The sequence below is a fragment of the Sparus aurata genome, chromosome 3 (genome assembly GCF_900880675.1).
Source record: "Sparus aurata chromosome 3, fSpaAur1.1, whole genome shotgun sequence".
Lineage (NCBI taxonomy): Eukaryota > Metazoa > Chordata > Actinopteri > Spariformes > Sparidae > Sparus > Sparus aurata.
In genome coordinates, this window is record NC_044189.1 from 7,861,078 (window position 1) to 7,873,521 (window position 12,444).

At 43.7% G+C, this 12,444-nt stretch overlaps 1 protein-coding gene across 1 annotated transcript; it reads right to left on the reverse strand.

Moving 5' to 3' along the window:
* Positions 1-3,002: 3,002 nt before the first annotated feature.
* galr1a (galanin receptor 1a) lies at positions 3,003-6,922 on the reverse strand. Its single transcript, XM_030410948.1, has 3 exons — positions 5,965-6,922; positions 5,592-5,657; positions 3,003-3,806 (listed from the first exon to the last, which is right to left on the reverse strand). The coding sequence occupies exons 1-3, from the start codon at positions 6,616-6,618 to the stop codon at positions 3,453-3,455; spliced, it is 1,074 nt and encodes a 357-aa protein (XP_030266808.1). The 5' UTR covers positions 6,619-6,922; the 3' UTR covers positions 3,003-3,452.
* Positions 6,923-12,444: the final 5,522 nt, after the last annotated feature.

Sequence of the window (12,444 nt, forward strand, 5' to 3'; positions counted from 1 at the left end):
CTACATGATGTTATAAGAAGGATAAGACCACAACAGAAATACTTTTTTGTGTGTCTTTTGTTAGTTTTTTTTTGTTTTTAGTTTTAGTATTTCATCTCTGTATGTTTTTTCCTCCTTTTCTTCTTACCTAATTTTTACTTTAATCAGCTTCTGTAGATGCACATAGTGTATCCATCAAGCTTAGACATGATCAAATGAATACAACTGTTGTATAGTATGTAGCCTTCTTTTTCTTTATTTTCCTATTTTAAATTAAAGTCTGGAAGCTGTATATTACAGTTGTACGGCCTCAGTTATTGTAAGCCACTTCGGAGAATTGCGTTTTCACTAAATGCATGTAATGTTATTTAAAAAGAAAAGTGTAAGACTCTAATGTTGGTTATGGTTAAGTACAAATGAGAAATGACACATTTATGCCTATTCTGACGTGTGTGGGTGTCAAACTAACATGTTGTGAACCTTCTGTTATTCTGTGAACAGTCTCTGGTAGCTCAGCTGTGAACCAGCGAGGGGCTTTCTTTATCTTTTGTCTTTGGGAACAGGACGGTTATCTGCCACACCGTTTAAATGCTGCATTATTATTTACTATGTACATGTACGTAATGTTCCCTGGCATAGAGCCAACGTATGTACAGCGTACTCGGCCTTCAGATATACCAAACAATCAGAGCAGAGACAGATCTCCTGATTGTCCCTATAGGAAGAGAACGAGGCCTCTTGTGTTTATCAGGACCACGAGCCTGAATGGAGGGTAAACAAATTAAATGCATCGGTTTGAAACGGAAGGTGATTCCTTGTGAATGCAATCGTCTGCACTCGTTTTACGAAAGGAAACTTATAAAAGGTTTGGTCCATCTTGTTGAGCTCAGCTGTGGCTTGTCTCAGTTTCAGCTTCAGTGGTTGGGAAGTCTTACAGAGGTCCTGAGAGACAAGAGCCTCAACATTGTGACCCCTTTTCTTCATGAGTTGTTCTTGAGTATCTATCATCCAGCTGCTGAGTGAAACAAACTAGTGACGACTCATTAATTAGCAATTACTTATTCATTAGTCACTCTTTTTATGTACCTTTAAGTAAAGTGAGACATCATGTTGAGTGGTTTCCCCATATAGTCATTACTAGCTGGTTGATAGTAAGTTGATATACAGAAATTAATGAACTAATCATTACCTAATGATTCATTAATATATTACCTCCCACTCTGTTGTCCAGTAACTCATCAATATCTCCTGTAAAGCCCTGAAATCACAGTTATTGAGGAATTACTCAGAACAAATCATTAAGTATCAATTTGTTCCTGATTCATTACTCACTCGCTTTTGGGGGAAAAGTTTTTTATAAAAATTACGGGGTTTTTTTCAAATGCCAAAACGTTTATTCTGTTTGTTTCACAAATGAGATTTTCTTGGTAAAACCTTTTGTTCACTTGTTCTTAAACAGGAACTTTTTATTATTATGTTATTTTAACTAACATTGTATGGGATTGTGTCTGGATGGCTGTGGTTTTGCAGGACGTAGCAGTGCACCGTTTCAGACTTCATCTGTGTGTATGGAAGGTGATATTCTGCCTTGTTTGTTGGCTTCATGAAAGGTTTTTTGCTGGAAAACCTTTTAGAAAATTCTTTAGGTGATATAATTTTCAAAAAAATGACCAATTAGTTGATGGTTTGAAGGGCAAATTATAATATTGGAGTTTTGTTTTATGGCTTTGGACTTTTAGGCTTAGTGCATTTATTTCAGGTTTTTAAAATAATATTTTCCACTTTTCAGGCAATAAAACCAAAGACAGAAAACATCATGGTAATAATAAGTCAGTGTTCACATTTGGTTTCACGCAGGACAGGAGCAGCGATGATCGCCAATAATAACAATCCTCTCTGTGTTAAGTTACAAGTGATGAGAAACCCAGTGAGAGCTGACGAGAGCTCACATCAGCCACACAACACTCGACGCAGGATGTGACACGCCGCCGCTGCCGCCGCTGCTGGCACCACCGCCATCGGGCAAAATACCAAGTTTTTAGGGTTTTTCTGTTTCATGCGAGGGCCTTCTTTCCAGCTGTGAAGTATGATAAGTCATGAACACAGAAGAGAAAACAGTTCACGTTAAACTAGAACATGGATAACCAGAGATTGTGTTTCTCATTTTCTTCTCAGTGCCTCTGAGAGTCGAGTATTCGTCGCTGGCTGCAGCAGCGAGGCCGCACAGCTCTCCAAAAATAGTTTGTCAAAGGTGTCTCGCTGAGAGCTCAATTTGAGAACATTACATTTCATTTCAAACTGTGCCTTTCACAAAGACATTTCAAATGACTTTATGGCACCAACTGTGTTCTCATAACCAAACTCAGACCTGAGGCCTGACAGATCCTGATATGTGGCTTTTAAGTAACAAGAAATCCAGCACAGCACAGTGAACATCCACGTGGGGTGAATTCACACCTCACGACTGGATGTTCAGTTGTTCAGCGCGTGAAGCTGTGTGGCTGTCACGTCACATTACGGAGGTTATAGAGACCAGAGTCTGCATCCCGTCACCAGACTTTTTATTACATGTAACAATCATCTATTCCAAAACAACACCAAGTATTTAAGGACATAGTTTGTTTGCCAGAACACACCTTCACCATACAGTCCATATGTGCAGATATTTTAAAAAGGAGTCATGTTGGTTTTAAATGTAAATAACTAGAATAAGCACATTGTGGTTTTCTGCCTCCGTGCACAAATCGAGGTTTCTGTTCCAGAGCTGTGGCGTTGAACAATGACCAGAACAATATTATGATGCTGCCTCGAACCTTTTGGTTATCAAATGTCATAACGTCATCGTTTTTTTCTTATTAGACATTTGAAGGCCAAGTTTTATCGTAATTATCGTATGAATTCTTGAGTTATAAAACGTGTTTTGTGCGGCCTTGACCTCTGACCTCTGGCCACCAAATTCTGATCAGTTCTTCCTTGAGTCATAGCAAACATTTGTACCAAATTTGAGAGATATCACAATAACCTTTGGGGTCACAATAACCTTGATTTTTTTTTACATTTGACCATCAAAATCTGATCAGTTCATCCTCAGTGTGAAGTGAAGGTATGTATGTTAAGGTATCCTGTTAACAAGAATGGGACAGTCAGACTAACAACCCAAAACTGTGATGCCTCTGGCCATGACTTTCGCCGGAGCAGAGGCGTAAAAACTTGTTCAATATCTGCTGAATGTTTTGTATGTTGGTAAAATATCTAAAGAATGTTGACACTGAGTAAAAGTTAATGATACTGAGCGCGACAGAGCTCCGCACCGGTGATAAGTCGAAGCAGCACAGTTTACAGCATGTTAAAAAACAATTATCTGCTGATATATCAGGTTTTCAAGTCTCGAATATCAGTTTATGTATCGATCCCAGAGATCCGGTTTCGGTCCGGCTCTACGCAGAACAACAGAAGATCCATCAGCGGCGACATCAAAGCATCTTACTGATCTGAGAGTCGTGAGCTTTGTAGGTCACGCTGATGTTGGTGGACGGCGCCGCCTCCACTCGGCTGCGGAGGTCTCTGGTGTCGTTCACGGGACACCTGCTGGGCACCCGGCACCAGAACACCTGCTTGTAGGAAGTCCTGAAGTTCTCGGACAGGAAAGCGTAGATGATGGGGTTGACGGAGGAGTTGCTGTAGGCCAAGCAGTGAGCCACCATCCTGAAGACGAAGGAGGCCTGGTTCAGGGGGAAAGAGCCGAACTCCACCCACAGGTGGACGATGTGGTGGGGCAGCCAGGACAGACAGAAGACGACCACCACCACCAGGACTGTCTGCGCCGTCTGCGGAGGAGATATTGATTGGTAGTATCATATTTCGTGTGATCGATGAACGTTTGGAGGAAGAGTAACATGAGATAATGATGAGTGATTATGATAACAGATCAGTGGACAAGATGACTAAACGTAGATTCAACAAAGAGTTTCACTTTTTTTATATTTTCAGTGAGGTAAGGACAGAATATCTGCAGGTAGGGCTGCAACTAATGGCTTTTTATGTTATAGATTAATTAGATAGTTCGTTTTTCCATTAGGAAAATGTCAAAAAGTAGTAAAAACCATGCAGGGTAACATCTTCAAATAACAGTACCAACAATATTTGATTTTTGGAGTCAATACAGATATTCAGGAGTAAAAAAATACTAAAAAACACTTGAAGGAAAGATATGTAATGGAGGATATTTCATAGTTTAACTCCAAACTCTGCTCCCTCTGCGTCTTTTTAATCAGCTGACGATGGCTACTTTGTTTTTCCTTCTTCGTTCAACGATCAGCCAGTCATGTCACTCCTGTCGAACTTTAAATCTTCTCTCCGCTGCTGTCAGCTGTCATCTCAGTGCAGATTGTGCGTCCCTCCTCCACCCAGGTCGCCTCCAGAATCACCTCTCCTTCTCATTGGATCTTGAGGTTCCCTTCATCCACCACCACCACCAACACCAGTGCCCAGACACCATCGTTTCCTTTACTACTCACAGCTTCACTGCCTCCTCAAATACGATGACGTCACGATGGAGTCTAACCACTCTAAGGACTTTAACATTCTCTTATTGTGCACCTGGCAATACATTAATCATTCGCTCGGATGACCCTTTTTATACAAAGGCGGTTCAGGTGCCTTCTCTGGAACCAGTTCTTTGTGGTTCAACAAGCAGAGAACTGGATCCCACTGGCACCAACACTTGCTGGTCTACAACAAAGAACCACTTTGGTCAGGGGTTGGGGGCGGAGGTATCGTGACCAAGGATCAACTAAAACTGCTTATGACCACCATTTTTAAGAACCACAGCTAGTGTAGCTTGTTCGGACTCCTCTATGGAGGAATAAACAAAAGAATTTAACTGCTATTACTATTAAAGCAACACTGGTCAAAGGACCAGTCACGTTTGGAGCACTGGGGCAGTTTGGGGCTCAGTATCTTTCTCTGGGGACCTGGAACCAGCAATCTTTCCATTACTGGACAACCCTGCCCCTGAAGTGACTCCACAGTGGCTCCCGTGCCCTTTGAAAATCAAACCAGTTCTTAAAAGGTTTTTCATGCTGAACCGACTTCCAACCAGCACTGGCACCAGCCCAGAACCAGCATGCTTTGGTTGAAAAGGTGTGGTGAAGTCTCTCCTGATTGAAGTGAAATTAAATAATCATAAATCACCCCAAGAACCTTAAATTACATTCTGCTGAAAAAGAAAGAATTTCATATTGGACGACATATATGCCGATACCAGTGTATTTCTCATAACTGTCATAGGCCAATATCGACCAATGAAATCAGCCAAATGTCTCGTTTCATCCAACCAACAGTCAAAAACATAAAGATATTTCATTTACAATCATAAATGACAAAGAAAAGCAGCAAATCTTTAAATTAGAGGAGCTGAAACCAGCAAGTTTCTGTCATTTTTTGCTTCTCAAACAACTAAAAACATAAATTCTGATTTTTTATTTTATTTTCAGTGCACTGATTAATTAATCACTTCAGCTTTGATGCATGCAGCGGTGCTCACATAACCTTTAAAACTCCACCAACCTGCCAAATACAGATAAACAGACAACACAGCAGCTGCCACCAACCTTTTTTTTGGAGAGCTCTGATTTTTTGGAGACATTCTTCAGCTTTTTGTGCAGATGGTTTAAAACCTGCAGCGATGAAGACAAGATGAAAGAAACAGACGGCTGGATTAGAAAGGATCTGATGGTGTGCATCGTGTTCTTTGTTTCTCAATTTCTTAATTTTGATAGTCAGTGGTGCACCAACACGTTAACATATTAAGGATACATTCAAGACTTTTACTGAAAACAGAAAAAAAAAACAAAATATGGCTCTTATCGGAACTAAATCCACAATTTCCCATCATGTTTAACTCCGCTGGCATCTAAATTAACTGTGTTTTTTAATCCAAACCGTGCGTAATTCTTTGCGCACTTCACTTTCGTGCGCACCCACCTTCGCGTAGCAGACAGATATGAGGGTGAGCGGCAGCAGGTATCCGAAAACAAAGGTGCACATCACGTAGACTTTCCTCTGGTGGTCCGGCCAGACCTCCCAGCAGAAGGTGTTGTTGTCCTCCCTCTCCACGATGCTCTGGTAGTGCGCCACGGGAGCCGCCATCACCAGGGACAGGATCCAGATCAGCACCACCCCGAGCAGGGCATGCCTCCCCACCCGGATACGGGAGGACTTCCTGGCGTGGACGATGGCCACGTACCTGTCCACGGACATCGCCGACAGAGTGAAGATGCTGACCAGCATGGACACGGTGAAGAAATAGTGGATGAACTTGCAGATGAAGGCTCCCAGCACCCATGTGGGCAGCATGTAGATGGTGGACTGGAAGGGGACGCAGAAGAGCAGGTAGGACAGGTCGGCCACGCTCAGGTTGAGGATGAAGATGTTGGTGGTGCTCCTCGGTTGTCCCGGTTTACTGCGCGCCAGCACCGTGATCACCAAGGTGTTCCCGATCACCCCGAGGATGAAAATGAGTCCAAAGACCAGCAGAGAGATGAAGTTATCCACACCCATCCCCAGGATGTGCTGAGCGGGCAGCCTCACGGTGCTGGAGTTGACAGACTGACTCTGGTTCTCCACCTGTAGCTCCATCTTTGTGCTCCTCTGGAGAAAAGTTACATGTCGGTGTTGAAGACGAAGAGGAGGGACCTTTCTCTTGAATAAAGGCTGGACGGTGGATGGAGCTCATGCATTAACTGGCTGCTTCCCAGGCGACGTCACCGCGCCGTGCGCATCAATACCTCTCAGTGTTTCCAACCGACCCGCAGCCAGCGAGAGAGGTTCACCATGTCATCAGACACCCGATCATATCTGATAAAAACAAGTGGATTAACACAGGATGCAACACGTTTCCGCAATATCTCATCACCAAACGTGTCACATCTTCATAGAAACGTGTCAGTCGTTGATATAACGGGGAGGATTTACTAAAAACATACATATACTGTGTTCCTGATGAATCCTCCAGGTGATTAAAAACAAAAACAAGACACATCACATCAATAAAACAAAGATCTCTCATCCTCACATCTGTCAGTGCATTATTGGATAGATAGATAGATAGATAGATAGATAGATAGATAGATAGATAGATAGATAACTTTGATACAACACCTTGAAAATATCGATATCTGTATTCATATTTGATACTGGGGGGTGATAATCGATACATTCAGGGCAGAACATGTATGATTTTTATTGACATTGTTATTGAAACACTAGTTCTGCAAACCACTAATATATTGAAACTTTACATTTCTGTATGTTCCAACTTTACGTTTTGTGTGGGTCCGATTCCTTCTTGTAATTTTGATCTTGTGCCGGTAATCTGTGCTGTAATAAAAACAACACTCGGTTAGTGTCGGGAAAACATCTTGTTTTGGCTCAACATACTTTGCTTTAGTCACCACACACGCAGCAGGTGATGTCCCGACTGCTCGGCCAAAAAATCTGGTTACTGTTGCCAAAAACACAGCGTGAATTTGTCACCTCGAGAATCTCCAGCGGTGTCACGCTTACAAATGTTCTTGTTCCAACTGCGGTCACTGTCTCGGCAGCCTTGCTGTCTGGTTTGACTCCGCCACCCCCTCCACCTCCTGACACCAAAGTCAGGTCCTAAACATCTAATGTGGATGTGATGTAGAAACCTATGGCACGTACGAATGTGAACATATCAGCTGTTTGCAGATTGATTCCATTTCTCATCTGAAACCTGCAGGATCATCAGTACTTTTGGGTCAAAACTTCCAGAGCAGCGTTTCAGCATATTGTTACTGAAGCGGTTTGAGAGAGAACTCGACCAATCCCAGCTGGTTTCAGAGAGACGGTGTTCCTGATTGGCCGTTCAACGAATGCAGACTGCTGAAAACCTGATTCAAAGCAGAGAATCCTGTAACTTTTGATAGACATCCGTCGCCTCCTTCGCCTACGACATGGTGGCGTGGGCTACAAAGCACGTGTGTGAGCCCGTCTGGGCTCCACGCTGAGCCTCAGGCTCATTATTTTTAATGTCATGGCGCTGACATCGACAAGTGGCTGAGGGGCACGATGACAAACAGTGAGGTTTAAATTTTTTAGTGTGCATCCGTGTGTGTGTTGTGTACTAGTCTCTCATCCTGTTGTGAGAGGACGCCTCTGAAGCCGGCTGTCCTGGGGCTGCAGAGCCACCGAGGGCCGAGATGAAGGGAGGCGTCGCAGCGAGGAGGAGCAGGGTTTGGGGGTGGGGTGGACGGTTTTAACATACTGCTGCTTTAATGAAGAGGTGGTCTGGTGATTGGGTGTTCACTGATGTTTGGTTATCTGTCCCCAGTCCAACAATCATCATACATCCGTCACTTCTAGGAATTTGTAACTTTGGGGTAAACCTGACGGGGCGTTCAGGGTCCAGGGCTGCTTCGAACACTGCGAGTGCAAGTGTACGGACCCATCACGGAAACAGTTGATCATTCTTTCTCATTTCCATCGACCGTCCTCAGCCCTCCGTCTGTGTTATTGATCGGCCCCCGACCTGGTCTGGGCACAGCTGTATTATCATTATGCAAGCATGTGAGTCTCAGACGGACCAACGCTGGGAGATCATGCGGGGGGATAACCATCTGGAAATGACGACGGGGATGATGCACGGGCTATGTAACCCGAGAGCAGGGGCCGATCTTATCTGCCAGTCCGCTTGTCCTCGGGTGATCGTAAACATTTGAAGCTTTTATTGTTTTGTAGGTTTTGCGAATCCGCCGCGGAACTCGACACGGACCCCAAACTCTTCCTCAGTGTCAGGACTGAGAGAGGATGAAGATGGTGTTAATGATGAAGGTGGAGGTCAGGCTGTTTGTGACCAATCCTCCCACCTTTGCAATTCTGAAAATTAATAGCAGTCATTACATAATTTTTATATTTTTTTCTGATAATGGGGTGATTATTCTTTTTGGGGGCACAGCGGTTGTTTCGTAATTGGTTTCCCGAAGCAACCTGAAGTTTCCATGGCGACTCTTTAGCGAGAGATGTTATCCCTCTTTCTGCAAGAGAGAGAAAGAGAGGAAAAGCGCAGTGAAGCCTTGAGACGGCATCCAATTATGTGCGAAATACATCAATTATACCTGCAAAATCTTGACAATGTGATATCTGTTATAGGAAAAACAAAGCAGACTCTCCTGTTATGTGTTCCTGATTATTTCAGCACCTTGGACAGCTCGTCTGCCGGCTCAGCTGCAGATGGAGCTGAAACCTGCAGAGCACAGACGACGATTTCTACCTCAAGCTCACGCTTCGTTTCTAGGATATTTTTGTCATGCCATACCCGAGAACAAGCTTGCAAAAGACAGTGTTCATTTACAGATAACGCCTAAACTGTGAGAGTCTGGAGGCCTGGCCGACGTGAACGAAAAGATAAACTAACAAACCTCGAAAACAGGACAACCAGACCTCCATCCTCGAAAGAGAGACAAAAAAAAAACGAAGACAAAGACGGTCCGAGAGCAGTCAGGACTGTTTTGTCTGTGGATGAAAAGAGAGCTCCTTCACCTCTACCCTCCCTTAAATAGGGGTCAGGGCTAATTGCCTGGTGAACAGCACCTGAGAGGAGAGCAGGAGGAAACAGAGAGGGAGGAGGAGGAGAAGGGAGCCGTGACACGACGACACAAGACACAAGCTTGATCAACAACATGGTGCTGAATCCAAAGGAAAGTCTTCGTCCTTCTTTGCCTTCAAATGCAGGATGATCTCTGCAATCTTAAAGCATCATTATGTAACTTTATCTTTTAAACCTTAAAGTGACAGCTGCAAAACCATTTTTACGTTTCTGCACCATGTCACTTCAGTGAGACGGAGGGATTGCAGCACGTTTAGGTGAAATTGGTTCATATTTCAGAGAAAAAAAAGGGAAGAAGTGTTTCACTCCGCTCGTTGTAGTGTTCACACCGCAATCACAGCAGCTTTGATCTGCCGGGAGGATTTCATGCCCTAACCCTAACCCTAACCCTAACCCCCTTTAACAGACTTCATGATAGAGGAAGCTTAAAGAGAAGAAGAAGGAGAAGGAGAAGAAGAAGAAGCACTGATCTCAGCCTGGCTTTCTGTCGTCGGCGACAGCTTCTCTAAAGAAAAGCGCTGCTGCTGAATAGCAACCCATATTAGCTGTCATGCTAAGTTATATGTCAGATTGATAGTTTTTGTGCAGCGCTCGTGCAAACTTCAAGAACTGTTTTCAGGACATAGACTTGTTACTGAGCGTTGAGTTTTGTTCGCAGTTGGCATGTTACGTTACATTACGTCTGACAAACTATTAGGATCTGTTTTTATGACTGTTACGTTGCACTCAGAAACAGTGGGGGGGCACCAATCGCTTTAGAATGTGAATTTCTACATAATGTCACTTTAATTGAAGTGAAAATGAATGCAGAAGCCGAGTCCTTAAAAAGTTTCACATTCTCCAACTGAGGCAGTGAGATATGTCCTCGCATTAATTGTCTTTAGAGCATTAATTGGTTGACTAAAAGTATTTTGTTGTATTAATTATGAAGGCTTCAGACACAAATATGTGATTCTGTGCTTTATATGTAAAATGAACTGGGCGTGATAAAGCGATCTGTGTCTGTTGTGTTTGACGGAGTGAGAGGTGAAGAAGAGAAGAAGCTGTCTGAGGTCTCTGTGTCAACACAGACTAATGGAGCCTTAAACAGCAGAAAATGAAGCTGTGATGTTTCGAGTCTTCCCCTCATTTCACATCCCGGCTTTAATACTCAGCGATATCACGATATGAAAGCACGAGCCTCGGTGTCCCTCCTGCCCTCTGTGATTTATTTACCAGCCTTATTAGAGACACAAGAAAGATAAGCTGCTCCGGACCCTGCTGCTCCTCCTCTCAGGTGGTTAGCCCTTTAGCTCAGACCGGAGTCGGACCTGTTGTTACCATGACACTGAGCCCTGAGAGGAGACCACAGCAACAGCACATCCATTTAGCCCAATAGTTTCAAATGAACCTACCTTGACTGCTAAATAGCTGTGAGGCACAGTCTGTCATTGGATGATTCACCGCTGGCAGACTCTGTGTTTGTTCTGCCTTCATTTTCCTTTTATTGTCTTCGGTTAATGATGGTTGTTTCCTGCGGCTGGGAGATGCAGAGGACGATAATGTCGCTTTAAAGGGGACTTCTGGTGTTTTTAAACCCGGGTCCTGCGCTGATGTGTTCTGGTGTGTAAATGATTCATACCTGCCAGCGGTTTGGCAATAAGGCCTCAGAATGACAGCCACGACAGTCGCGTCTCCTAGAGTTTCTTGTTTTCGCCACTGACAGGTTGAAGTTTTTAATCTGGGCGTCTGACGAGATCACGTAAATGCTCCCTACAAAGACAGACCCGTGTGTGGAATTAATAAGATCCTTTTAGTAACCGGAAACACGAGCTTCATTCAAGGAGACGTCTCGCGATGGAATCTCGTAAGAGGGTGATGGAGGAGCTGCCAGCAAGAATATGTGTCTGATTTTGACAAACTAGTGGAGTTACGACTCTCCTCAAGTGACTTCACTTGAAGAAATGACTTGGGACTTGCCTGAGATTGGACCGAAAGACTTGTTGTTTGGTTTTTTTTTCTGGCGACTCAGCAGCTGTGAGTCAGAGGTGTTGATTACCGTAACTCTCGCCTCTCTAACACCACCTCAGGGAGTGTTTAATGAAAACATCTGGTGTTCCTGATATTTTGTCCACCCGCTGTGCAGCCCCCTCGCACCGCCAGTAGAGGGAGCGAGGGAGGTTTGCCTCAAACCTTCGTGTCAGAACACTGTGACTCATCTGAGAGACTCTGTGTCAAGTGCAGAGACAAACAGGTCTGTTATCAGATGTTCAGTGCCGCCTGAGAAAACGTCTCTTTAAGCTTTTATTTGCTCTGATAACTGCGGTGAACATGTGTGCTCAGTGTCAGCGGCACACGGCTCCTGAGCGCTGCCACTGAAGCAAATGAGGATTAAAGTTGTTTACACACACACACACACTCAACATATTCTGTGCATGTATACCGACTGTAGGAAGCAACATCGGGGTTCATAAATAATTCAACTAAAATCTCAATTTGTGGTGGGAACATTTCAAATGTTACTCGTTCTATATGTCAACGTGAAGGATTAATTTGAAAATTCCCGTTTGTGAAGGCGGCGTGATGTTTCCAGATGTGCCTGGAGGTAAAATGATGAAATACACGTTGTGAAATTGTGTTTCAAAGGGTTGTGCAGCTGCTCGTAGTAATGTAATCCCTATTCAGGAGCACACGTTATTATGTAAAAGGAGAGGTTATCCGCACACTGAAAAGTGTGATATTTTTAGATGTTTTTTCATTCAACATCAGTGTGAACAGAAAGCACCATTAACGACTGCTGCACCTCATTAGGAGATCCAATGGGAGATGACTTGATGCAGAATAAAACATCAAAA

Excerpts from the sequence above, each read along its gene's own strand:
- galr1a (XM_030410948.1), bottom strand. The coding sequence starts at position 6,618 with ATGGAGCTACAGGTGGAGAACCAGAGTCAGTCTGTCAACTCCAGCACC. Across the intron at positions 5,658-5,964 it reads TATCTGTCTGCTACGCGAAG|GTTTTAAACCATCTGCACAA; the intron begins GTGGGTGCGCAC and ends TCATCGCTGCAG. Across the intron at positions 3,807-5,591 it reads CAGAGCTCTCCAAAAAAAAG|ACGGCGCAGACAGTCCTGGT; the intron begins GTTGGTGGCAGC and ends TCTCCTCCGCAG.